This window comes from Zosterops lateralis, assembly GCF_965231275.1.
Source record: "Zosterops lateralis genome assembly, chromosome: 28".
NCBI classification, from domain to species: Eukaryota; Metazoa; Chordata; class Aves; order Passeriformes; family Zosteropidae; genus Zosterops; species Zosterops lateralis.
In genome coordinates this window covers 5,719,986-5,746,873 of record NC_139788.1, presented here as the reverse complement: position 1 = coordinate 5,746,873, position 26,888 = coordinate 5,719,986, and the positions used below count along the sequence as shown (strand labels likewise).

General features: G+C 51.6%; 3 protein-coding genes across 3 annotated transcripts in view; 2 read left to right on the top strand and 1 right to left on the bottom strand.

Annotated features, from left to right (window-relative positions):
- LOC310919816 (microtubule-actin cross-linking factor 1-like) overlaps window positions 1-8,232 on the top strand; it is a 131,000-nt gene extending 122,768 nt beyond the window's left edge. Inside the window, exons 97-100 of the mRNA XM_083879362.1 lie at window positions 745-862; window positions 2,210-2,421; window positions 4,812-4,935; window positions 7,260-8,232. Of these exons, the coding sequence (XP_083735488.1) occupies window positions 745-862; window positions 2,210-2,421; window positions 4,812-4,935; window positions 7,260-7,513 (708 nt within the window). The 3' untranslated portion in view covers window positions 7,514-8,232. The remainder of the gene's footprint in view (window positions 1-744; window positions 863-2,209; window positions 2,422-4,811; window positions 4,936-7,259) is intronic.
- Window positions 8,233-9,726: 1,494 nt separating this feature from the next.
- Window positions 9,727-21,998, top strand: LOC310919815 (bone morphogenetic protein 8B-like; the record flags this gene model as incomplete). Its single annotated transcript, XM_083879361.1, has 7 exons — window positions 9,727-10,141; window positions 16,005-16,197; window positions 17,320-17,468; window positions 18,045-18,239; window positions 18,825-18,904; window positions 19,255-19,365; window positions 21,052-21,998. 7 exons carry the CDS (start codon window positions 9,727-9,729, stop codon window positions 21,199-21,201), a joined length of 1,293 nt encoding a protein of 430 aa, XP_083735487.1. The 3' UTR covers window positions 21,202-21,998.
- A 1,244-nt stretch (window positions 21,999-23,242) lies between these two features.
- PPIE (peptidylprolyl isomerase E) lies at window positions 23,243-26,270 on the bottom strand. Its single transcript, XM_083879680.1, has 10 exons — window positions 26,206-26,270; window positions 26,031-26,129; window positions 25,870-25,913; window positions 25,286-25,312; window positions 25,024-25,105; window positions 24,828-24,928; window positions 24,598-24,721; window positions 24,338-24,523; window positions 23,666-23,808; window positions 23,243-23,576 (listed from the first exon to the last, which is right to left on the bottom strand). Exons 1-10 carry the CDS (start codon window positions 26,234-26,236, stop codon window positions 23,508-23,510), a joined length of 906 nt encoding a protein of 301 aa, XP_083735806.1. The 5' UTR covers window positions 26,237-26,270; the 3' UTR covers window positions 23,243-23,507.
- Between the last annotated feature and the right edge of the window lie 618 nt (window positions 26,271-26,888).

Genomic DNA, 26,888 nt, shown 5'->3' with positions numbered 1-26,888 from the left:
CATCCAAGCCAGGCTCTCCATGTCCCTCCCAGACCTGGCAGACACCCAAGACCCTGGGCTTTGGTGTCCAGGAGATTTAGGGGAGCTTTATAAGCACATACTTTTGATCTGGGGTGCACTTTTTTTGATACCACAGGCATTTCAAACCACTAATGAACATCGCAATCACTAATCAACATTGCTGGGGATTCCTGCCTGGATTCCCATCACTCTGCACTCACCCAAACATCCTCACCGGGTAATTCTGCAGCAGGGGCTTTCTGGGGTCAAGTCTGAGGCTCAGGGGAATCCCTGGATTTCAGACTTGCTGGTGATCAGAGGTGTCAGGCTCGGCTTGTCCTGCTGAATCAGCTGGCTCCTTCCCACGTGGGCTGCACCAGGAGGGTCAGGGGATTGGCAGCCTCTATTTCCTTCACAAAAAAAAAAAAAAAAAAAAAAAAAAAAAAAAAAAAAAAAAGCTACAATTCTGCTTGAGAAAACCCATCCAACCCCCAAATTCTAAAAGTGTTGCTCTAAAATAATACCTTTAAAACTGAAGGGTTGGTTGCATAATCTTCAAACCAGGCAGAAAAAACTCCTCACCAATTGGTATTACCTTACACTTATTATCCCAGAAGAACCAGCCTGGAGAAGCCTTTAAACTATGAAATAGGTGGATGAAAGCTTTTGGTGCAGCCTGTGGAGGGAAGGAGCCACATTCCCCTGGGTGTTCCCCTTTCTCTGACCTTTTCCTTGGCCCCACAGTTCGGCGATTCCCAGCAGCTGCGGCTGGTCCGTATCCTGCGGAGCACGGTCATGGTCCGTGTGGGCGGAGGATGGATGGCCCTGGACGAGTTTTTAGTGAAGAATGACCCGTGCAGAGGTAAGGCTTGATGCAATCTGAGTCTTCCCACCCACAGAGGGGAGTTTGGATGCTGTGGCTGGGTAACCAGCGTGGGTCATTTATCCAGATGGGCAGGAGCTGGAGAAAACAGATCCAAAGCAAACCAAGAACTTGGAATCACCAGATCTGGTGATGCTGCAGTAAACCTGGTGGTGTTTATCCAGGGAAGGAGGGAAAGGTTGTGTTTTCCTTGGTTTTAAGACCCCAGCAAGTGAAGCTGGGGTCACCTCTTTCCCAAAACCTTGAGGTTTGATAGTGGTCAGTGCCACTGGGCTGGATGAAAGCCATGACCAGGGGACAGAGCAGGATTAGCCAGGGGCTGGCCAGGACTGGAGCGTGTTTTGGAGAGTGCTCCATGTTTCCCTGGGGGTCTCTGGGGTGTTAATTGCTTCGGGTATGTCTTGTTCAAGCTGCTGCATTCCGTGCTCCGGCTGCCCGACGGCTGTTGTTGCTGAAAGCAGCATGATTTACAGCGAGCTCTGGGGAGAGCCCTCGGGGTTTTCCTGCTCCTCCTCCTCCTCTGCCCTTCACGCTTTGCAGCAGATGTTTTTGCAGCGCTGACATCGAGGTTGTTTCTATCCTTTGGTTATCTCAGCGTGGCTCTTCCCTCCTCCAATTGCTTTCTTGGCTTTCTGGTCCATAATCCATCGGTTCCGGAATTCCTCCGGTGTCCCGTAAGGCTTGGTGCATGCCCTCGCTCTCTGTTCGAACACCCCTGAGCATGAAGCACTCTGGCACACATCAGCTGGCCCAGGAGCTGAAGCCCACAGACCTTCTCCCTGCTTGGTTACCCCTTGCTTGTCAAAAGGAGACCCTCCAGCTCTTTGAGGCGTTTGGATGTTTTAAAAAGTTTGAAAGTTTTGAAAAGTCAGTTTTCAGTGGCTGGTTGGAAAAGTTGGGAAGGTGGTTTTCTCTCCTCTCTCCTCCAAAAAATCCATGGAGAGCTTCTCTGAGATTCTCAAGAATCTCAACCCTTCAAGGCTGCTTTTGCTATTTTTAAGCCACGTTAAAGATCACGTTGACCACTGTTGTGACACAGTGAGTTTGAAGGCCATTGCTTCTCCACAAGAGAGGAACAGAGCATTCAGTGGGAATTCCTGGCCCTGGGGCAGCTTTTAATCAGACAGTTTCTCAAAGAGCTGATCCGTGGCAGGAGGTGGTTTTAAGGCAGAGCAGGAGAACCAGGGCGGCCTTGCCGCCTTTGGGGATGGGTGTGGGGATATGCCCAAGGAAGCTGCTCCCAGCCCTGGAGCCTCCTGAGCTCCATGTTGGAGGACGTTGTGTCCCCTCCAAAGCTGAGCTCTCCTTTCCTTTCTCCCCTTCCAGCACGAGGACGGACCAACCTGGAGCTGCGTGAGAAGTTCATCCTGCCAGAGGGAGCCTCGCAGGGAATGACCCCGTTCCGGTCACGGGGCCGGAGATCCAAACCCTCCTCCCGGGCAGCTTCCCCGACACGATCCAGCTCCAGTGCCAGCCAGAGCAACCACAGCTGCGCCTCCATGCCCTCTTCCCCAGCCACTCCAGCCAGTGGAGCCAAGGTGGGCATCAGGGGTGAAGCTTTCCCCTTCCCTTTAGGAACTGCTGGTCTCCAAAACCCAGATGAGGAGCTGCAGGTCTCCAAAACCCAGAGGAGGAGCTGCAAGAGGTGTAGGGAGGAGGAAGGTTGGGGTTTGGAGGCTTGAGGAGGGCTCTAGAAGGTGCTGACTGGTGTCCAGGTGGGGATGGGGGTGGATGCTGCAGGTTTCCAGCCCAGACTTGGAGCCCTGTGGCTCCACAGGAGGGTCCCCAGCGCTCGCTGTGCAGCTCCTGGTGCCCGAGGCAGGGCTGTGGTGTCAGGAGGAAGCCATCACTCCTCATCTCTCCTTCCCCACCATGCCATTATTTCATCACCTTTTGGGGTTTTATTTCCCCTTTTTTTAATTTACATAATTCCTGTTTGGTCCTTGCTCCGTTTTAGTGCCATTTTCCCCCCGTTTTCCAGATATTCTCCCATTTCTTTTTTTTTTTCATTTTTTTACTACTCATCCCACCTCTCCCCCCCCTTTCCTTGGCTTTTCCATTTCACAGACTCCACACCACTTCTCTCGATGTTATGACAAACCCTGGTTGATAAACAGTAAAGCGAGCACCCCCCTGAGGGGATTCGATTATTCCGACTTCCAGCTCCCAAGCGCCGAGGTAGAGTATGGTCTGCCAGCCCCAAGGAGCTGCTGGCAGGCTGGAGTGCTCCTGCCATGGAGTCATCCCACTTCCCTGCCTGCTCTTAACGCTTTCCTCATAGTAGAGCAGCGCTTGTAGCACTGCTAACGCTCCGACTGTTGGCGTTTTTCATGGGTCTCCAACTCGGATTAAAATCAAAAATATCGGCTTCAGAGTGAAGCACAATTCACCTTCACCTGCCTCCAAACTGTGTTAATCCCCTTGTGCTTTGAAAAATGTATTAATTTTCCGAGCTTTATTGGAAAGAGGCCGCGTTTGGCTTCCCAAAAAATTGAAATCCAGCAGCCGAGTTGAGACTTGAAAATCAGCTACAGCGCATGCACCGTAACCACACCGCCTCAGTTTTATGGAGAGCTTTGTGTTTAGCACCATGTTGAAGCACATCTGGTGTGCCCAGCCACCGCCCTGATGCTCCCAGGAGGATGAATTTGGGCTGAGGCTTTGGTTTCCCTAAAGTTTTCAGCCTCCTCGTGGACTTTTCCTGCCCTTGGGAGTGGGTGATGAGAAGCACTGGGTAGATCCCGGCAGTTCACTGCACTGGTGAGGTAACTGTGTCTTGCTCAGCGGTGCTTCCATGTGGAAAAATGGATTAATTTGATTCACCAGGAGGTCAGGAGAACTTCCCTGATTGCCCCAAATTGATGCTTGCTGCCTATTTTAAAATAGGATCAAGGATGAGAATCGAAATCTCTGATGATGGCAATGGTACCTCGAAAATCACGTGTTAATGGATTTTGATTCCCTCAGCTGCCCTTCACCCCCTGCAGCTCCAGTTTCATCACATTCCAACATTTCAGAGGTTCCCAAAAATCACAAAATCACAGAGGAGGGAGGAGAGCCCCTCCAGCTATTGCTTCAAAACTCTGTGGGAAATGCCCTCTGGGATCTGTGTCCATCTCTCCAGGGATGCAGCAACCCTAAAACCCCCAGGGCTGGGGACACCACTGGCAGGCAATTTCCTGCAGCACTGCCCCAAACCCAGAACTTGGGATGGTGAACAGGAACTGGAGCTGCCTTTTCCAGCTGGATCCAGGTGCCTTCACCCTGCTGGCACCTTCCCCTTGGCTTCCTGCAGCAGCAGTGGGAGCAGAATTGCCTGCTGTGCTGCTTCACCCCACACCAGCTGCACTTCCAACATCTTAAAGGTCGGGAAAAGGCACCGTTTCAGGATGCAGCCAGAGCTGATCTGTTGTGGTTTGTGCCCGTGTCTCATCATTTTTCCAATTTGGCTGCCTCTGGACACTGGGAGTGGTGTGGACATCAGCACCAAAGTGTCCCCTCACCTCTTCCCTACAATGGGTTGTGCTGCTCAAGGTCCGGAGTTGGACTTGACCTCCCAAAATGCTCCTCAGCTGCTTGGATCCTAAAATCCCTCTCTATCCAGATTCCACATTCCCTTTGTGGATGTTTCAAGCCCAGCTGATGCTGTCTCTTTAACAGCTTTGCTTGGAATTTTCCTTTTCCCAACAAATTCCCTTTCATCAGCCTGCAGCTCACAAGCTGCCATTCCCCTCCAAATTTTCTGGATTTTTGCGCTTTTCCCTTATTTTACAAACTGCTGAAACAGCTACTTGTGCCCTCCCTGACCATTAAGATGGGGGTGTTCCTTAAATGCCCAGATTTTTTGCTGAGGATCTGATGAGGGATGTGGTGCAGGTCACAGTGCAGGTGACAGCTGAAGGATGTCCTGTGTGTGCTTCCTCCCAAGGTGACCCCCTCGGCGAGCAGCAAGCTGAAGCGCCCCACCTTCCACTCCAGCCGGACCTCCCTGGCTGGGGACACCAGTAACAGCTCCTCACCAGTCTCCACAGGTGCCAAAACCACTCGGGCAGGTGAGTCAAGGGAAAAGATGGAAAAATTCCCCCCTGGCACAGTGGAGAAAATAGGGAATATTCGAGGGATGGGCAATGGGGGAGGATGTGCTGAAACAGTTCTGCACTCCAAGGAATTGCTGAAATTTAGGGAGGAATCGCTGAAATTTAGGGAGGAATCAGGCCTGATGTTGAATCTCCCATCTCAGGGGTGCTGGTGGAAGCACCCACAGATGCTAGGCAGTGTTAAAGGAATAAAGTAGGTATTTATTTAAAAGGCCTTCAAAGGATACACCTTGGGCAGTACAAGAGCCTGGCCATGGCTCTACCCAAGATGGACAGTGGGTCACAAGTTTTCCCGTTTTTATAAGTTTTGGTCCATCTACATATTGGAGTTAATTGTACAATTACAGCTTCAGGTTATGCAGTCCCATCCTCCCAGATTGCTCTTCTCAATTAGCTGTTGTTTATAATTTTTGAGTCTGAAGCTGCAGTGGTGTCCTTGGGCTGGAAAAGGATTGTTTTGTCTGACTAAACCTTGAAGAGAACTTACTAACACTTCACATGAAGTTCAAAGTTACGTATCAATGCAGTACAGAATCTGAAAAATATGAGAGCTAAACCTTAATGTGAGGTTTTTATCTTCTTTTCTTCGTGTTAGAGCTGGGATTAATACACAGGAGTCGCAGTTTCGTGTTTGATTCAGTATTTATTAATTCTTATCTAAAGTACAGTCTCACGAGCCACGAGCTCTAACAAGGTAGAAAATGGATATGCCTCTAACTCTTTCCAAGGTTATTTAAGCATAAACTATCCAATACCAAGATGACACCTATATTATTTATACTTTTAACCCAATAATTGACCACCCAAGGTCCGCAATGTAGACCTCTTCCACCGAATTACAAAAAAACACCCCAAACCAAGAAGAAGGTGGTAAAGAAGAACTTAGACAACACCTTAAATCCTCCATATTGCCCCATATACATTCAAAAATCTCAAAATCGAAGTCTTTCACCCTGTGAGATCACACAATACTATTCAAACCACACACCCCCAACCCCAGTGCTATCACTCAATTTCAGAAGCCTGTCCCTCAGATTCTAAGTTTCTAGGATTCTAACATCCCATAGCCTCAGATCAAACACAGCACCCACCTGAGGGTCAGCACCTTTTAAGCACAAAAAGCCTGAAATTTTCAGTTTGCAGAATCCCAATGCCTTAAGGCTTGAGGAGGAATGTGGGAAATGGATTTGTAGAGAATTCTCAAAGCCTGACAGAAGGCTCACATAGTATGTACCTGTATGCAAACTTCAAGATAGAAAATGCCGACTTGGACATTTTACGGAATAGGACAGACATTGTTGAGAGAGAAGTGGAACTGGAAACAAGTTTTAAATGATGGCTTTGCAAATAAGGCTAGATACTTTGGAGAAATAGAACTATGAAAGGTGCATTTGTAGTAGGACCTACGAGGGGCAGTTTTTGATGGTTGGCTTTAAGGCATTAATGGCATCGTGTGGCAAAAGCCGATAGAAAAAGTGATAAAGTACTAGAATTGTCTGCCCGGGGAGGTGATGGAGTCACCATCCCTGGACGTGTTTAAACAAAGACTGGATGTGGTGTCACTAGAGGACACAAAAAGAACGACACGCAGCTAGGTTGTCAGAGCAAAAAGAGGGGCGTTTTATTTTTTACTTGGGTTTATATAGATTCTGGACAAGGACCAGGGAGTGGAGAAACGAGGTTGACACCTCTCCAACCACACTGGTCAAACTAGAAGTCTATCAATTGTTCCTTGTCACCCTGGTCTTCAGCCTTCTGATCTTGTTTACACAATTCTACTGGAGCTTCTCACACATTTACCATAAACAAAGGTAGTTTTTCCTTCCTCTCTGTGATGGACTTCAGAGTTGACCACTGGGGTCAGAGAGGTGGTCCTTTCATCCCCCAATCCCTGATCAAATTCCAAACCCTATTTAAACCCTAAATCATAATAAACTTTCTCTTTTGCTCCTCACTTCTCAATGTGACGGGTGAGTATCATTCTCTCCTGTCGTGAACAGTGACAGTCCCTCCTCCAGAGAGAAATGTAAACATCACTTTTGCTTACCTAAAATTCCATGAGAAACTCCACTACAAAAATGCAAACATCAGAAGGCTGAAAAAGATCAGGGCGACAATGTGGCCACTCAATGCCCATGATCTAGCTGAGGTGTTAGGGCATGGACCGGACTCGATGATCTTGAAGGTCTCTTCCAACCTAGAAATTCTGTGATTCCGTGAAACCTCCCTTCTCACAGCTTTGCCTGGCGGGGCGGGGCGGGCCTCTCCTTTTTTTACAGACCCCAAAAAAGCAGCCAGCCGTCCCACGAGCCGAGCGGGGAGCCGCACGGGGAGCCGGGCCAGCAGCAGGAGGGGCAGCGACGCTTCCGACTTCGACCTGCTGGAGACGCAGTCGGCGTGCTCGGACACCTCGGAGAGCAGCGCGGCCGGCGGGCAGAGCTCCCGGCGGGGCGGGGCCAAACCCTCCAAAATCCCCACCATGTCCAAGAAAACTCCCTCTGCCACCCCCAAAACTCCGGGCCCTAAGAGATAATACTGTACCCGCCGCCCTCCCAAGAGAGAAAGGAAAAAGGAAAAAACAACCCGACCCAACCCATGTCCAGTTTTTAACCCTGCTCCGTACATTGGATGTATATTTATTCTAAATGGGAGAAACTATATTGTTAAAAAGTGTAAAAGAGAAGTTGTGTTATGAAGCTGCCTTATTTGTTTTGAGGTTTTTTTTGGTTTTTTTTCTTTTTTTTTTTTCTTTTTTGTAAGTTACTATTTTCATGTGAATATTTATGTAGATAAAAAAAAAAAAATTGCCTCTCGGTGACCCCTGTTTAGAGAGGGGCCTGGAAAACTGAAATGTGGGAGAGAAAGAAAAAAAAATCAAGAAAAAGATTTTAAAAAAAAGGAAGCAAAAAAAAAAAAAGGTCAAGATGTGAAAGTGTAAAGAAAAACTAAAATATAAATAGGATTTCTGCGCGGTGCAGGGTGTGAACCTGCTTTATCTTTTAGGATTGTTTCCTAAATGCATCTTTATAAACTTAACTTGCTGTCTCAGCAAGGTAAATTATATTTAAAAGCAAAGACCTGAATCCTGCAGTGTTCAAGGAACTCTCTTTTTGTAAATCACAGATACCTCAACCAGAGAAACATGAGGTGAGGGGACTTGGGGCTTATGTTTCCATTTTTTTTAAAGCTATGTGGTTTTACCTGAAGAAAGCGGAATTTGACTTTAATAAAATTTGCACACACTACAGCAAAGGCCGTGACAATTTTGCTGTCTTGAAAATACTGTCCTGACAACTTTGTTTTTAAAGAACAAACCGAGGGTGAGGGGTTTGGGGAGGGGTTCGAGGAGGGGCTTCACACTGAGGGGAGAGCACAGGGTAGGATTGCAGGTCTGGATCACTCGGATGCATCCCTTAAAGGTGGTGGGGACCCTCCAAAATCAAGGATTCTTCTGGATTGATGGCTTAACCAGCCCCCCCCCAAGGCGTTCCTTACACAATCGATGTTTTATCTGCATCTCCTATCTTTGTTTCCTATTTATTATTTAACTGGTCATTCCACTTCCAGCCAGGCTGAGATTGATGTGAACTCTGCTCCTAGGAGAAATCTGGACTTACACGCACAGTTGCTTGTCCTTGAAAATGAGTCTCACCAGCACACTTGCTGCAAGTCCTGTCTCGCTTTTGTACGCTCCTTTTTCTTTGTAATAAAAAAAAAAAAATCCAACTGACCAAGTGACCAGGAAACGGGCTGGGGGCGAGGGCTCTCCACAGCTCCTGTATTTATTAAATATTGTTCCTCTCCGGCTCTGACCGTGTTGCTGTGTGATTCTCTCAATTGGTTTCAAATTGAGGCAAAAAACCTGAAGCTCTACCAATGAAATTGTTAAAAAAAAAAAAAAAAAAAAGACACATTTTTGTATTAAAATTGCTTGCGGTAATAAACAATCTTGCCTCCTACTTTATTCCCGAAGTGTTAGCTTTGTAAGGATGAGCTGGAGCTGGTTATCCCATGTGGGAAGTCAGGAGGTGTTTGCACCCGGGTTTTCTTGTGGGATGGAGCAGGGAACCATTCAGCCCCAAAATTAAATTGTCCAGGTGTGTGGGTGAGGCTGGTGAGGGTGCTCAGTGGGGTGGGGAAGTGGCTGCCTGTGGGGGGAAGGGATGCAAGGGGGTGTCCAAGAGTTTGGGTGGCCTTGGGAGTGGATGCCCATGGGAGCGAGTGTTCCCAAGTGTGGATGTTCAGGGATTTGGGTGTCCCTGGGTTTGGTTTCCCATAAGGGTGAATATCCCCAGGTGTATATGTTCAGGGATTTGGGTGCCAGTGAGGGTGGGTGCCCCGGGGCTTGGTTTCCCACAAGGGTGACCCTCCTTAGAAGTGGATGCCCATGGGGTGAGCATCCCTAGGAGTGGATTCCCATGGGTTTGTTCACCCACGAGCAGGAGCATCCGTAGGGATGGGTTCCCATGGGTTTGGGTGTGAGTGAGGGTGGGAGCCCACGCCTTTGGGTGCCCACGAGGATAAGCATCCCTAGGGATGAGTTCCCATGGATTTGGGTCTTCACAGCTTTGGCTGCCCGCCGCTTCTGATGCCCAGCGATGCTGCCCCGGAGCCTCTGGGCGGGGAGGGCCGGGGCGGTGCCGCTGAAGGGACCGTCCCTTTCCCTCGCCCCGCCGGGGCGGGCCGGGGCCGTGCCGGTGCCCGGGGCCGCACCGCACCGGGCGGGCGGGGGGTCCCGGCGGTGCCATGGGGCCGGGGCGCGGGGCGGGCGGGAGGCGGCGTGGGACCGTGGCTCTGCTCTGGGTGGCGGCCGTGCTGTGCCAGCTGGGCAGCGGCAGCGTCCTCCGCCGCCGGCTCCACGCCGCCGGGGTCCCGCAGCGGCGGCTGAGCGGCGGCGAGCGGCGGGACGTGCAGCGGGAGATCCTGGCCGTGCTGGGGCTGCCCGGCCGGCCCCGGCCCCGAGCCCCTGCCCGAGCTCCCGCAGCCGCCGCGCCGCTCTTCATGCTCGATCTGTACCACGCCGTGGCCGGCGAGGAGGAGGAGGATGAGGGCGAGGAAGCGGCCGTGTCGCGCCCGGTGCTCACCGGGCTCAGCACGCAGAGCCCCCCGCCCGGCAGCGTCGTGAGCCGCGCAGACACCGTGGTCAGCCTCGTCAACATGGGTGAGAGGCGCCGAGGGGCACCGGGGGCGTCGGGGGGAACACCGGGATGTGCGGGGCAGCGGGAGGACCGGAGCGCACCGGGGAGTACCGGGGGAGCCGGGACGTGCGGACAGGAGGCTCCCGGCGGCTTTGGAGCACCGGGGCGATCGGAGCACACCGGAGCTCACCGAGGGTACCGGGAGGGGATGCCGAGATGTGCGGGCAGGATCCCGGCGGCTTTGGAGCTCCGGGGCGATCGGAGCACACCGGAGCGACCGGGGCTTGTGGAGGCACGGAGCGCACGGGGGCTATCCCGGGAGCTATCCCGGGAGTTTGGGCAGGACCGTGGGGCACCGGGGCGCACCGAGGGACCGAGGGGACAAAAGCGAACAGGAGTGGACGAGCAGGAGCGGCGAGGAGGCGGCGGCTGAGCCCGCACAGCGCAGAGCCGGGAAGGCACCGGGGGGACACCGGCGGGACGGGCACACGGGGCTGAGCTGACCCCAACCCGACCTCCCGGTCTGGGACTGCGGTACCGGCAGCTCCGAGCATCCCTCGGCCCTGCGGTGGTTTCTCAGGGCGTCCTTGTTCAAGTAGGGAACCCTTTTTCCCAAAGTTAAGCTCAGTAACAGGCTGTGAGGAACACGGTGGCGGTGAGGGACACGGGAGTTGGGTGAAGGTGGCCGGGATGGATCCCAAACTCGTTTAAAAAGGGGAAATGGAGAAGAGGAATGTCCTGCAGCAAGGGGGAGCTGAGGGAAGCTCGTCCACCCTTCTCTCCCCATTTCGGTGGGCACAAGGGGCTCGGGACAGGCGGGAGAGCGGCTCTGGTGCCAGCAGCAGGGTGACCCTCGATGGGACACCGAACCTCGGCTCCAAATAAAATCCTCGAGGCTGCTAATCATTGCTGGAATCTCGTCCAGCTGGTTATCGGGCTCCAGCTCCAGCATCCCTCGTCTTTCCCGGCAGCAGCAGAGCTATTCCCAGCATCAACGGGGCTGCAAATATTCGGGGTGAGAGGAGTCCTCTCCCAGAGCAGAGCAGGCACTGGGGTGGCCTGAGCCCAGTGGATTTGCAGACCAGGAGCTCGGATATGAAGCTTTTCCCTGCCACTGCTCTTTACTTTTAAGGGGTGTTTGGGTGCCCCAAGCACAACCTCTGAGGATGGGGAGAATCACTCCTTGGAGAACTGAGGCAGGGAGGAGGATCTTCACCCTTGGGAGGAGGTTTAGGCGAGGGAAGGGCTGTAGAGGTGTCTCCCACTCGTTCCTACACCCCCTGTCCCACGTGTGGGTGTGAGGAGTCTGCCAGGGACAGAGCCAGGTGCTTGGGGCGCCCACAGGTGCAGGCTCCCAGCACTCAACTCCCCTCCAGAGTTTTGAGGGAACTGGTGGAGCTCAGCATCCTGGGAAAGCCCAGAGTGATGGACACAAAAAACCTGAAGCACCAAATCCCCTCAAGCACTTGGGACAACACCCAAAGCACCAAAATGGGCTTTAAAATGGTCAGGTTTGATGGCAACCAGAGTGGGATGTTCAGGGGAGCCTTTGGGAGGTGTCACTGCTGGTCCAGGGGCACTGCTCCCCTTCCCAGTGCCCCTGGAGTAGTCAGGAAAGGGGGAACACAACTCCAGCCTTCAATTTGAATGGCTTTGATTTCTGCAGCTTTGTCAGCCCCTTCATGTTAATTAAATAAGGGATTTTTTTTCTTTTTGTGGGAGAAGGCCAGCTCTCATTTGCATACATAATTAGCTGCACAATTATCCTGATGGGACATGCAAATGGGGTGAAGTCTGTGCCCCATTGGGCACTTGGACCTCTTTGCTCGCAGCCACCTCTGTGTGAGCCAGGCACACCTCGTTCCTGGGAAGAGGGAATGACAAACCTCCCTGGAGCACAAACATGGCCCAGTTTGGGGTCAGGGGCAGCCAGGCCCACTGGGCACCCCCAGCTGCCTTTGGTGATGGTGGATCCACCCATCCCATCCCTTTTTCTCCTTTCAGGGTGAGGATAAAGCCTGACCTGTGCTATTTCTGTGCCCTCGCTGGAGGAGTCGGGTGGGATGTTGGGATTTTAAACCTGGGGTTAGGATGAGCTTTGGGATTTCGCCTCAGCTGTGAGTCATGGATACAAGCAGGGTGTAATTGTGGAGACGAAAGATTTGTAATGGGAAGGGGGTGAGGACTCACAGCATTCCTGAGTCCCCCAGGGCACCACAGCACACTCATCCCCCCTTTCCCTCCTGGCTCCTGATTTATTGGAAGGTATCCCTGCCCATGGCAAGCGGTTGGAATTAGATGATCTTTAAGGTTCCTTCCAGCCCAAAGCAGTGTGTAATTCCACGTGGCTGGACTCCCTCCGTGGCTGTTCCAGATGAGGCTGTGCCCACAGCCAAACATCTCCCTGGAAAATCCAGGGAGCCCTGGAGAGGAAGGCAGGACACCTTGGCAAAGACAGCCACAGGACCCCAGGCACCTCAGGGAACCGAAACTGTGGGTAACAGGGCAGCCTCTTTGATTGAATTTTAGGAGTTGGGATGTGCTGCTTCACTCCACACTGGAAGTTCATCACCTACTGCCCTCGCTCCCTCCACAATTACCACTGAAATCAGGATTTTCCCACCCCCAGCTTCATTTTGCAGCTATTTGAGTCTCCTCTTCTGGGCATCCACCTGAGGGCAGCCTGTACCAAGGTGTCAGTGCTCTGTATTCACCCTCCGTGTGAATTTAAACGGGAAAAGCTTCCCAAATAAATCCCTGGGATCCACCTGTGACACGGCTGGATGTGTGTAGGGGCCAAGGGGGTGTCCAGAGCCCAGCCCCATGTCCTGCAGCTCCCAGTGCTCATCCCAGGAGGATGAAGGAAGCACTTATGAGGCAAACTGTGAGCCTGGATGTGTTGGGATAGCTCCTAAATCCTTCCCCACTTCAGAAAGCCTCCAGAGCTTATTTTTTCCTGCTTGCTAGTGAAAAACAGCATCTTCCCTGCATCTCCTTTAAACCTATTTTAGGACCCAGAGCACTTGATGTGGTTGAATATCCTGGCATTTCCTTTTAATTTGGTGTCTGAAATGATCATGGGCACCCATTGGGAGCAGCCAGGGCCGGTAATTACGACTGAAGCACAGAAAGTGCACAATGAAAAACGTGCAGCTAAGAATAACCTGGGGAACAGGAGGAAGGGTGGGATGGATCTGGGAAGAGATCTGGGAATGCTCAGGGACTGAGAGATACCAGGAGGCTCTGCTGAGATGGAGCTGCGCAGGGGAACAGCCCCAAGGCTGTTTATATTAGTGAATAATCATTTTAGGTTATTTTTTGTGGGGGTGATGGGAGCACAGAGCACAGGGGGGACACTCAGCTTCAGGGGAAGATGCAGCAGCTCCTGGGGATGATGCCAAAGGAGGGGGAAAGGAGAGCAAAGCGCTTGGGTTGGGCTTTTTTGGTGCGTCTCCTCTGCAATCCGGATAATCCACCCACAGATAATTGAGGGTTGGTTGGTGTGGCTGAGTCAAACCCGGATCAGGGGCAGGTTCCCAGGCACCGTGGGCTCCCCAAAACCAGCCTGGGGGGGCACCTGCAGCACATCCCCAGCAGCATCTGAGCACTCACAGCTCTGCTGGGGCACCCATTGGGTGCTCTGGGGGAACTGCAGGGTTCTCATGTAACAACCGTTTTTATTTTAGCAGCAAACACGGTGATATTGAACCCTCTCCAAGCTGCTGTTTGTGTTCCAGTCGTGGCACAGAAGGGGAAGCTTCTCCTTCAGTCCTCTCCCTCCAAAGGGGTTTTCTTTTTTTTTTTAATCCCTGAAGAAGCAGAGAATTCAGGGGTTGCTCCCAGAATTTCACTCCAAACATAGATAGATTGCTGTCAGACACAGCTTATTTGGTTCATCAAGGAGCTCAGCTAATTGCAGCCCTTTTAGAATTTCCCCTACTGTCAAGGTGTCCCTGGGCTCCCCTCCCACCCAATCCCTTCCTCTGCTTCATCCCTGGACCCCTCCATCACCTTCACAGCAACAGGAAGTTTTCATTTAAAAATTTAGCAGAGGCTTTCACTCTTCTCTAGGGACAAAAATCACCTTTTTGGCTTTTTTTATCTGGTGCAGGGTCTCTCTGACCTCCTTGTCTCTGACAAAAAAAAAAAAAAATCCCTCTGTCCATCCCTGGGTGAGGGTCCAGCTACAATCAAAGATTTGGGAGCAAAGGGATCACCCAAATGACCAAAAACACCCAAGGGGACACCACTCTCTACCCGAGTGTCCCCTGGACTGACTGTGGGACACCTGTTGGGGGTTAAAAAAGCAGAGGTGACTCCTCTGCTTGTGTTTTGGGCGGGGGGGGGGGGGGAATTTAAGGATTTTGTAAGCACCACGAGGCCTCAGTAGCTTCAGCACCACCAATAATCCAGGAGAATAAACCCAACCCACCTTCCAGTGGTGGAAGAAATGGAAAAGAGGGAAGAGCCTGAGGTGCTGTAGAGGGTTTGGGGGGCTCTGTGTCCCCCTCAGAGGGGACAGGGGTTGGGTTATGTCCCCTCAGCATCCTCCTGCTGCAGCTGGCAGCCGCCCCGCCGGAGCAGGAAGCGCTCTCCGCATCCGCCCTGCCCGCCTGGCCCTGGGCTTTTTTTATAACACCAAAAAAAAAAAAAAAAAAAATTGTGGTGAGGCCAGGAGCTGGAGGGAATGTGGGATTTGAAAAAAAAAAGGAGGGGGCAAAAAAAGGAAAAAATAAGAAGAAGAAGGAAAAAAAGTCTTGTGGGTACATAAGTAAAATCTCGGTGTTGGGTTTGGAGGGATGTGCTGTTCCCTCCATATAAATGGGAATGGCAAGCTTATGGTGGGTTAGATTTGAATTATTTCCCCCCTGGAATTGGTTAAAAAATGCATTTTTTTTATTGGTTATAAAATGCAAAATGTTTATTTTTTTATTTAGTTAATTATTTGTTTGTTTTAGTTTTAAAAGTGAGCGCCAGCTTGAATTGGTTACATTGTTTTTGTGCCTGAAGCAGGAGAAGCTTTAGTCACATTGAATCATATTTAATCATAAACTTTAATTACACTCAGACGAGGAAGATTGGGATATTTTTAAAGAATAATTTAGAGCAAATAATTGCACATTAGCAAAACTGTGGGGGCTGCATTACCATAAAGAAAGGAAGGTTTATTCTTTATGGATGAATAAAATAAAATCAGATTTTTTCTGTCCCGGTGTGATGGAGAAATAAGGTGTTTTTGGGAAAAAAAGGAGGATCTTTTTTTAGAGAGATAATTGCCCCCAACTCTCCCAAAACACACAGGCTGAAAATCTTTACTTGTGGATAAAGTTTTACTTGTGGACAAATATTTTACTTGTGGACCTGTGATAGCCAGTGATGGTTCTGATGAGCCTTGGGCTTGTCTGCTGCAAGAAAAGTTTGGAAAACCCCAATTCCTGCTCCAGATGGCCCTGCTGAACCCCAAAACCTCAAATTTTTTTGTGTGTTTTTTTCATCTTTCGATGAAGCAGAAAAGGCTGCAGCCCCTAAAGCATGGCACATTCTCTGTGCTCTTCCCATGGCCAGCATTTGTGCTTTTAATTTTAAATTATTTTAATAATTTATTTAATAATTCTTTAATTATTTTTAATAATTAGTTATTTTAGTTAATAAGAAATGAAGGGGCTGGGAAGGAAAGCTGGTGGGTTTACAACAAAACAAATTGCAGAAATAGGGAGAAACTGCACCAGGATTCAAACTCTGAGGAGACGGGAATCTCCAGCCAAGGGCGAGCGGCTCAGAACCCAAACGGGGTTTTGGGTTTGTCCCCAGAATTCCATTTGGTGGGACTCAGTGGGGGAGATTCCAGACTTGGATCAGCCATCCCTGACCCCTTTTGCTCTGCAGTGGAGCAGGACAGGGACCTGTTCTCACCCAAGCCCTACTGGAAGGAGTTCAGGTTCGACCTGACACAGGTGCCGGTGGGAGAGGCCGTGACGGCCGCCGAGTTCCGCATCTACAAATCCCGGGGTGTCCCCAGCCACGCCAACAGCTCCCTCCACGTCAGCATCTACGAGGTGGCAGCCCAGCATTCCAACAGGTGAGGGGCTGGGAACGGTGGGAAGGGCGCTGAGAATGAGGATGAGGGGGGTGGGAATGGGAATGAAGGTGCTGGGAGTGGGTGTGGCGTGAAGGAGAGGGGTGTGGGAATGGGAATGGGATTGGGGATGGGGTGAAGGAGATGGGAATGGGGGTCAGGATGAAGGGGATGGGGAAGGGAAAGGGCATGAGAATGAAGAAGATGGGAAGGGAATGGGAATGGAGATGATGGGAATGGAGGTGAGAATGCAGGGGATGGGGATGAAGATGATGGGAAGGGGAAAGGGAAAGGGGAGTGGGTAAGGGAATGAAGAAAATGGCAATGTGAATGGAAACAAGGTTAATAGGGATAGGGATAGGTACAGGAATGAAAATGGGAATGAAGATGAAGGGAATGAGGGTTAGAGTGCAGGGGATGGGGATGAAGATCATGGGAATGGGACTGGAAACAAGATTGATGGGATAGGGAGAGGGATAGGAATGAAAATGAGAATGAAGATGATGGGAATGGGGGTGAGAATGCAGGGGATGGGGATGAAGAAGATGGGAATGGGAACAAGGTTGATGGGGATAGCAATATGAAAACAGGAATAGGAATAAAGATGATGGGAAAGGGAATAGGAGTGGGAATGAAAATGTGGGTAAGGGAATGAAGAAGATGGGAATGGGGATGAAGATGATGGGTATGGGTACAGGAATGAAGATGGGAATGGGAATGGAACTGAAGAAGAAGAGAATGAGGGTGGGAATGGGGTGATGGGGAGGGAAATGAAGATGATGGGGATGGGAACTGGGATGAAGATGGTGGAGATGGAGGCAGGTATGAGGACCAGCTCCAGGCTTTCCCTTCCCACCCCACCCGCAGTGGCACCGCCGTGTCCAGCTGCTCCCACACTTTCCCACAGGGCAGTGCCACACCCTGGCATTTCCACCTGGGAGGGGAGGGAGTTTTTCCCAGGGCAGCTGCCAGGACACCCCCGTGGTGTCCAGCACAGCCGGTGGCACTGAGAGCTGGGATGTGTCCGGACACAGCTCCCAGGAGTCATTTCCATTAATTATCCTTCCTGCTGCAGCCCTTTGGGTGCTGTTACTCAGCTGCTCCTTTTCCCCTCTGTTCCTGCAGGGAATCTGACCTGTTCCTGCTGGATGTGCAGGATCTACATGCTGGGACAGAGGGCTGGCTGGTGTTTGACGTCACAGCCGCCAGCAATCACTGGTCAGTGGATCAGAAATACAACTTGGGGCTGAGGCTCTACGTGGAGACTGATGATGGTGAGTCTTCCCAACATCCCTGCAGTGTTTGGGGCCAAATTCCCAGGAATTGGAGTCCTCTTGGTGCTGTGGGATGTAGAAGGGGGTTGACCTCAGTGCAATTTTCAATTTCCAGCTGTGATGAGAGCCTGAAGTCTGTGTTCACAGGTTCTGATGGCATGGACTGTAATTAACCCCATTAATACTTAATGAACTCCTTACCTGAAGGGATCCTCTGTGTGTGTGGCAGAGGATTAACCCCCTTTTCCCCACGGGATTAAATCTACTCCGGCAGTGCCTTTTCCAAGTGGGAAGGCACACAAAGAGCAGCTCCACTTCCATGGGAGGTGGAATCCCAGCCCATGGGGTGGAACTCCCCATCCATCCCTTTCCCTCCACAGGACTGAAAGAGAAAATCGATTTTAATCCTCAAATAGCCCCTTGTGACCATTTCGTGCTGGAACAGGATGCGCAGGGGGGCTCCTTGGGATGCCAAAACCGCAGCTCCTGCCGCAAATTTCCTGTATTTTTAATCTCTGCTTTAACCAAACGAGTTCTGTTTGAGGACAACCCCAGCCATGGTCCTGTCCCCCGCAGGGCACAGCGTCGATCCGGGCTCAGCCGGGCTCCTGGGGCGCCGGGGACCCCGCTCCAACCAGCCTTTCATGGTGACATTTTTCCGGGCCAGCCCCAGCCCCTCCCGTGTCACACGAGCGGCCAAACCCCCGAGGCGGCGGCAACCCAAGAAATCCAACGACCTCCCCCACCCAAACAAGCTCCCGGGGATTTTTGGTAAGGTATTTTCTGGAGGAGGAGGGATCCCCTATGGAAAACACGAGGCTATGCTTGTCAGTGCCATGAAATCCCGATTTTTGGCCCAAGGGCAACAGAGCAAAGAAGTTCTGAGGTTTTAGGGTTGGAGGTTTTTGCAATTTGGGAGGTGTGGAGAGGGTTTGGGTTGGATGCCCTGAAGGAAATGGTGTTTTGTGAGCGTGTCAGGATTACTGAATATTGGAATTTTCGCCTCATTGCCCTTGGCTTCGGAGCCCTGGGAAGGTGTCACAGCTCCAGAAAGCTCAGGCAGGAGGGAAGAGCAGGAAGGCCCTGAAACCACTGAGTTTGGGAAACCCTCAAAGTGAGCAAAGCTGGGGTTCAGCTCTTTCAAGGCTGAATTCCTTCACCCCAATATTGGAATATCAATTTATGGGCCAGTCTGGAGCTGCTTTTCCCTTTGTGCAGCAACAAAGGCTCCTCTCCGTTGGCTCTCCTGGGCTAATCCCAATCCCAGGGGCTGTATCCAACCTCTGAAGGGGTGTGACTGCAGGGGAAGGGTGGGATGGGGGATTCCAGGGCTGAGATTTTCCCCTTTTCCCACAGATGATGTCCACAGCACAGATGGGCGGCAGGTCTGCCGGCGCCACGAGCTCTACGTCAGCTTCCAGGACCTCGGCTGGCTGGTACTTGTCTGCTGGGAGAAGTAAATGACCAAAAATCCCCAAACCTCCCCCCCCGCCCCCCCTATCATTCCATTCCCCCACCCTGGGCTTCCTCCCAGGCTGGATGAAACCATCCCGGGAGCTGGGAAGGCAAACATGAACTGCCACAACCCCAACCCCCACCGGTGACCCCGAACAACCCATGGCTCGGTCCAAAAAATCAAAATAAACCCTTGCTGCTGGTACAGCCATGCGGGGAGCAGGTGGCTGAGTTGTTTAAACAGGTGGGGAACAAAGAGTGAAGCCCTCCATGTTAATCCCCCCCCCCTTTTTTTTTTTTTTTTTTTTTTTTTTTTTTTTTTTTTTTTTAGGACTGGGTGATTGCTCCACAGGGATACTCAGCCTACTACTGCGAGGGGGAGTGTGCATTCCCACTGGACTCCTGCATGAACGCCACCAACCACGCCATCCTGCAATCCCTGGTCAGTGCAGGCCCTGGGGGGACATTCTTGGGGTCTTGGGGGACAGTCAGAGCCCGGCAGGTCCTGAGGAAGAGCTGGAATTTTGGGATGAGCACGGCTGCGTTTGAGGGCGTTTAGGTGGGAGGGTGTGATTGGGCTCCTGATTGAAATAAAGAATTAGTGGGTGAATGCACATCTGGATGGGTGAATGCACATCTGGGTGGGTGAAGGCATATCTGGGTGGGTGAATGCACATCTGGATGGCTGCTCACACATCTGGATGGCTGCTCACAGGCTGGCCCCCACCACAGGCTCGTGGGAGGTTCCAATATGGAATTTCAAAGCGTTTGAGGAGAGACCCAGAGTGAGGGCACAAAGCTCTGTCCTTCATCTTCATCCTCTGGATTTTGAAATTCCAGAGCTCCCTCACCTCTTGATATTCTGATTCTGCTCCAGTTTCACAGCAACTGGGGCAAAAACTGATGATTTCTGACAGATTAACGCTCCCTTTCCTTTGACAAGGAGCTGGGGAGCAGGGACAAGCCCATGGCACACCAGAGCCCCCCTGCTCTTCCCAAAAAAGGCTCCATGTCATCCTTGCATCCTCCTCTCCAGCTGTTTCCGAGGGTTCATCCACAGCCCCGGCACCCAAACGTTGGGCTCAGCATATTCCGAGCAAGAAAGCTTTAATGCCTCGGGGTTTTTTTTTGTTTTGTTTTGTTTTTCCCCAAACCCACCCCACATCCCAGCCAGCGCTTTAATTTCTGGAATTTCCTGCCCTGTGAGTGTTTGGTTTCCCAATGGCAGAGCCACCCCGGCTCCGGTGCTCGCGGTTAATTACAGGGAGCGCCGAGCCCTCGGCCCGGCCTTTGAAGGTGTCGCCTGGCGGGGTTTAATTTGGAAATTAACGAAGCTTCCAGGGCCCATCCGGGGGCTGAGAACCATCCTGGCAGCGGCAGGGAGGGGCCCTTACCCCCCCCCCCCACAGCCACCCATCACCCCTAAACCCAGCGCTGTTCCCAAAAACGGAGCCGCTCGGGCAGGATGTGAATCACCTGGATCCGGCCCTTCTGGGAAGCGGCAGGGCAAAGGCGGCTGAGGAGCCGTGCCAGCCCCGGCCTGAGCTGCAAATAGCAGGGTTGGACAGCAAAAACACCGGACTTCCGAGCTGGGAGAGCTCGGCTGCCCCTGCCATAAATTAATCGCACATGTCGGGGCAGCCGCGAGTCCTGCCAGCCTCCCTCCGGCTGCTCCCTGCAGGAAAACACCGGGATAAAGCGTGTCCCGAGCAGGGGAAAACCATCCCAAAGCGGAGTCGCGTTCACAGAGGTGTTGTGGGTTTTAGGTTTGAAGTTTAGGGTGGAGAATCTCTGTTGGAACAACACCCAGCGTCCCCCGCCCACACCGGAGCCTGACCCGTGCTGTGCTGATTTATGGGGGTTTTTTTAAACTAATTTATCTATTTTTGTGAGAAAAAGGGCCCTGAAATCCCAAATTAATGAAGGGGCTGCCTGGCCCACGCAGTGCTGCAAGCCCTGATCCAATATAAACCACAGCAGGGACTGCCTGGAGTTTAGAATAAATATTTTTGCAAAAAGATGGAAATAATCCCCCCATTCAACCGGACTTTTTTTGGTTGGTTTGATGCTTTTTCTGTTGCCTGAAGCTATGTTTGCTGGCTCTGACGGGCTCCATCCATCCCCCCAGGTCCACCTGATGAAGCCTGAGGCTGTGCCCAAGGCATGCTGTGCCCCCACCAAGCTCAGTGCCACCTCTGTCCTCTACTATGACAGCAACAACAACGTCATCCTCAAGAAGCATCGGAACATGGTGGTGAAATCCTGCGGCTGCCACTGATGGACAGGTCCCAGTTTCCACCCCTGGATGTCCCATTCCCGTCCCTGGGTGTCCCATCCCCACCCCTGAGTGTCCCATCCCCACCCCTGGGTGTCCCATCCCCACCCCCGGGTGTCCCATCCCTGAGTGTCCCCTCCCATTCACACCAGAGCAATGTGACCCCTGGGTTTCTGGTCCATGCATAGAAGAGGAGCTTTGTGGGCTGCATCAGAGGAAAACCATTAACAATTAATAGTAATAAAAACCAATAGTAATAAAAACCTCCCACCCATTTCTAGAAGTGGATGTAAATAATATAAAACTTCCTTTCTCTTATCCTGCTTGATGAGACACACAGATATATACAAACACACATATATATATAGGAAAGAGAGGATTTTTGGCTGATTCTGTTTTGTCTGTGACTGATTTGTTTTCCCTGTGGTGGAGGCAGTTTTGGGGGGGTGGCAGCATCCAGGTTGATCTGGGAATGACCTGTTTCTAGCTGTGTATTTCTCCACTCACCAATCTTCTACCCCAAGTGCTTTTAATTCCCTTAATGAAAATATCATCAGCTAATTAAGCAGCTGGCTGACTAACCCCCTCCTGTTTACCCAAAGTTCACCAAACTCAGCCAGTTGGAAAAAAAAAAAAAGAAGAAAAAAAAAGAAAATATCCATATTGAGCTACAGCACTGTTGTAAAATAAACGCTAAGTTTGGAAAGTAAACACAGAGTTTCTCTTGCTCTTTGTTTTTTAATGTCACAGCACAACAGGGCTCTGTTCAGAGGACATTTCGCAATGAAAAATACTCAGAATCATCTAAAATTGTACCTATTTGCTTGAAAATGAGCCCTGATGTGAGTTTTAGGTCAGGCTGTGCCCATCCCATGGGCTCCCAATGGGGCTGTGACCACACCAGTCCCAGGCTATTTGCACAATTCAATTATTTATTTGCTCTGGTTTTAAAAGGAAAAGGTTCTGGTTCTCAGCTCAGCTACCTGGGGAACTTTACATCAATGAACAAGGAAAGAACCTGGCACAGTCAGGGAAAAATCCCAATAACCCACCAAAATGAGAAAGATTTGGTCCCTGTCAGTGCTCAGCTTCCCAAGGAAAGGTCTTGCTCATCCGGGTCTCTAATTCTACACGAAATCCAGCTCAGGATGCAACCCTGGCTCCATGGGATTTGGTGCCTCCTGCAGAGAGAACATCCAGGCCTTCCACTGCCCCTGGACTCTCCCTCTCAGGCCTTGCTGAAGGTACCTCCAAGGGCTGACTTTAAATTGTGGGATTTAAACAAAAAGGAGGGAGCAAGGAAGGGGAAAGCTGGGCTGGTTTGTCTGTCAGGAATCACATCCTTGCAGCTCACCTTGTCTCAGTTTTAGGACAATGAACAAGCCTCAACCACCCTAGGGAACCAGCAAGTGAAAAAAAAGCACCTCTGACTTGTGAGGGGCTGGGCTGGGCAACCCCAAAATCCCAATGGCACAAGTACTTCCAAACATCCCCAAAATCCAAACATCAAATTCTCCTCTCCACCTCAGCAGCCTCACCCCTCCTGCCAAGCTCAGAACCAAACATCCCTTCCGTAATTTCACAGGAAATCCTAAATCCATCACTTCCTGGTCACCTTTAAGTGCAAAGCCAGGGCTGCCCACCACAGGAACTATAAATCCATGTGGTTTATCCCACTCTGGAGTCTGGAAATCCCTTCCTACAGCCTCATCACTCTGGATTTTTTTTTCTTCATCACCCAAACGGCTCCCTCATTTCCTGGTGCTCCTTGTCCTGACCACGTTCTTACACATCCCAGGGACCTGACTCCCTCTGCTGCTGGAAAACGACACTACAAAGCCAGAAATGCCTCCACAAGATGCTGCTAAGGAACAAACACGAGAGGTTCAGCTCTGCTCTTCCTTCCCTGGCACAGGCATCTTCCCCTGGAGCCAGGATTTAGGCACAGGATTCATGAAGATGAGGGGGAATAAAAAACAAAACAAAAGCATCTTTGCTCAAAGACCAGCCTCCCACAGAAGGAATTCAGCAGCCAGGCCCTCAGTATTTTCAAAACTAGGTTTTATTTTTACCAAACATAATTTTTTTTCCAGAACACAGCAACAGGACCAGCCCAGCCCCACTTGGGCAGCGCAGGCTGGGAAGCGATTTATCCCAGGAAGGATAAATCCTGCCCACAGGAATCTTTGGAGGGGAATTCCCATGGAAGCTGCAGGATGGGCAGTGCTGGGGAGTCTCTGGGGTGTCTCATCCCTGCTGCTTCCCTGTCCCTCCAGGCCAGGCTCCCCCCATCCAGCCCCGCCAAGAGCTCATGGGCACTCCCCGCAGTCCGAGATGATCACCTTCTGCTTCGGCTTCCCATCTTTGGTGCCCTGAGCCTTGGAGAAAACGAGCAGCAGGAATTCCAGACATGAATCCTCAGGGCAGGAAGGACTCTGCCCCCAGCATCCCCCCTGCCCTCACCTACCTCGATCTCCCGCACCACATCCATGCCCTCTGTCACCTCCCCGAACACCACGTGCTTCCCGTCCAGCCAGTCTGTTTTGTCACAGGTGATGAAGAACTGGGAGCCGTTGGTGTTTGGGCCCGAGTTTGCCATGGACACCATCCCTGGGATCAGAGAGTGCAGTTATGGGCTGAGCACAGGAGCTGCTTCTTCAGCCCAGCCCCATTCCTACACCCCACAAAACACTGCCAGATTCAGGGGAGCTCCTGGATATCAAAACTCACAGAAACTTCTGGAAATAATTATGCTGAGAAACACTTGCAAGTGTGAAAGATGGTCAGCTATTTTTAGCTGCAGTAACAGCAAAGCTGTTTGTATGAAGATAAAGCTGCTTGCTTGCTCCTGCTTTTCACAGTCATGCTGTGACATTCTTCGTTTAAAATCAAGCAGAAAAAGCAGCTTTGAAATTGGTTTTCCTTTATGTAACACTGCAAATAAAGGGGATGGAGAGAGAATGATGAATTTCTGCTTCAGACACGAGGGTCTGAACGTGGCAGAAGAATCTGGCCAATGCAGATTATAATAATTAGAATTCATGGCTGCTGCTATCAACACGGCCAAAACAGCCCAAATGCGCTCCCTAAGTGCTGCTGAGCCCTTTTCTCTCCAACCCCTGCCTGCAGATGGCTTTACCTGGCCCTGTGTGCTTGAGGATGAAGTTTTCATCATCAAACTTCTTCCCGTAGATGGATTTTCCGCCGGTGCCGTTGTGGTTGGTGAAGTCTCCGGCCTGGCACATGAACTGGGGGATGACACGGTGGAAGCTGCTGCCTTTGAAGCCAAACCCTTTCTCATGGGTGCAGAGGCAGCGGAAATTCTCTGTGTGGGGGGCAGAAGTGAGAGCTGTGCCACCCTGGGAGGCAGCAGGAGGGGAGGCTGAGCCTTCTCCTCACCTGCAGTCATGGGCACCACATCAGAGCGCAGGAGGATCCGCAGCCGCCCTGCCGGTTTGTTCCCGATCTTGATGTCCATGTAAACCTGGGGGTTGACCCGGGATTTCTTGGCAGGAGGCTCATCCTGGGCAGGAAAAGAAAGAAAAGCAAAGTTGTGGTGATGTTTCTCTGCTCTGCCTCCAGCTTTGGGATATCCTTTGGGATAACGGGGATCCAGTTGTTTTTCCTACCTCTTGTGCCTCTGCTTTGGGGGCCTCAGCTCCTCCCTCCTCCTTGTTCTCCTCCAAAGTCTTCCCTGAAAACTTCTTCAGCCACTCATCATCTGACCAGACTGTAGCCACAAAAGGAAAGGTCAGAGCACAGGAATTGACCCTCAGCTTATGCGCAGAGCTCTGAGCGAGCATCCCCAGGGATGTTCCAACTCACCAGGCCTGGATGATCCTTCTTTAATCCGCATGGGTTTGGCCAGGTTCACACGGATTGTCCTGCCAAAAAGCTCGGACTCGTTCTGCAGAGGGGGAAAAAAAGCACAACAAAGCCCACCAAAAAGTATAAAACCACCGTGCCCCCCAGAGCCCTGCAGAGCTCAGGGGACAGAGCCTGTGCTCTCTCTGTAGCCCACAGCACAGCCCACAGAGCAGCAAAGCCACACATCCCCATGGAACAGGAGTGGGAGCAGGGCCCATACCATGTTGTCAATAGCTGCTGCTGCATCCTGCCAAAAAATCAAAATAAAATCATTATTAACATTTATTCTCAAGGCCCAGCAGAGCCATGTCCCAGCATCTCATTATAAAGATGACTGCCAGGTTTTCCTAAACCTCATCTACCCCAGGGATGCATGAACTGATGGGTTTTGTAAAAGCCATATCCAAACCTCATCCCTGTGGGTCTCATCTTCCAACAACCCACTAACCCCTTGTATTTAAGATGCTTTATTGCTACCATGAACATGTGGGAGAGATATGTGTACCAGAGCCCAGGACAGATGATAAGAGGACAAATATATGACAGCCCGTGGTGGCCATGAAACCAAGAAAGGCATCCAGGGATGGTGGCAGGGGAGCAGTTAGGGTTGGAAACAAGAAAAGTGGGAACTTCAGCCCAAGAGAAAATGGGAAAAGTGGGAACTTGGAGGAGCCAAACATCTGAATACCGTGGTGGGAAACCCGCACCCGATCTCACAGAATTCTCCAGCAGGAAGAGGATCCATCCCAAAACCCCAAGGAGAGCAAAACCCACAAAGAGCTGAAGCGCTTGCTGGTTCCTCACCTCTGCCAGCTCAAACTCCACGAAGGCGAATCCCCGGTGCTTTTCTGCAGGGAGGGAAGCGAGGGGTCAGGAGCAACACGAACACACCGCTTCCCATCCCGGGCAAACCCCCCCGCCCAAACCCGCACCCCAGGGACGCTCCAGGCCCTCCAGGCACGCACCGGTCTCGTAATCCAGCGGGATCTGGATGTCGGTGATGTCTCCGAAGGGGATGAAGGCGGCGTGCAGCACCTTCTCGTCCACCTCCTCGGCCAGCCCGCCTGCGGGGCGGCCAGCGGTCACCGGGCACCGCCGGCGGCCCCGGCCCCTCGGGGGTCCCCCAGCCCGGCCACTCACCCACGTACAGCACCCGCTTGGTGGCCGCCATCGTGCCCCGCTCCCCCGGAACGGCTCGGCTCGGCCCGGCCCGCCCCGGAACGGCGACATCGCCCCGCCCTCCGCCGGGGCCGCGCCGGGACGGAGCGCGTTTGTGGGAGAGAATCCAGCAGAGTTCCGCACCCCCGGCATGCCCCTTCCAATCCTTCCCAGGCTGTTCCTAAACACAGCTTACCTGCCCTTTTCTGATCCTGAGGTGTTCTCTAGGCTTTTGTTATAGGAGGGAACGTCTTCGAATTGTCTAAATATGAAGCAATCATGCTTATTTCAAAACCCTTGTCTGCCCTTTGCAGGCCCCTCAGCCCGCAGTGCATGTGCAGGGCCAGGAGCCACTGACAGCCTCCATGCTGGTGCTGCCCCTCCCCAGGAGCAGAAACAGATGCTGGGTGAGTACAACCCCACTGCTCACCCATCATTTTTTATCCCCTCAGGTTTCAAAGATCAAAACTGACACAGTGGACAGTTCAGCTCCAGCCTGAACAAGATTACTGTACCTTGGAGTGTGGAGGTCTTCTCTGAGCTCAACAAGTCCCTGATTCTTACTTTCAGAATTAGTACTTGCTGTTTATCTGAATAATGCTTTTTATCCCAAAGGATCACCCACAATAAGTTCAAAAAGGATTTATCCTTTTTCCAGTGTCAAA

What these genes read in the sequence shown, in the direction of transcription:
- PPIE (XM_083879680.1), bottom strand. Translation starts at nt 26,236, where the DNA reads ATGGCGGCCACCAAGCGGGTGCTGTACGTGG. An exon ending in TGGAGTTTGAGCTGGCAGAG is followed by an intron (nt 25,313 to 25,869) that starts GTGAGGAACCAG and finishes ATTTTTTGGCAG; the next exon opens with GATGCAGCAGCAGCTATTGA. An exon ending in ATGTGGTGCGGGAGATCGAG is followed by an intron (nt 23,577 to 23,665) that starts GTAGGTGAGGGC and finishes GTTTTCTCCAAG; the next exon opens with GCTCAGGGCACCAAAGATGG.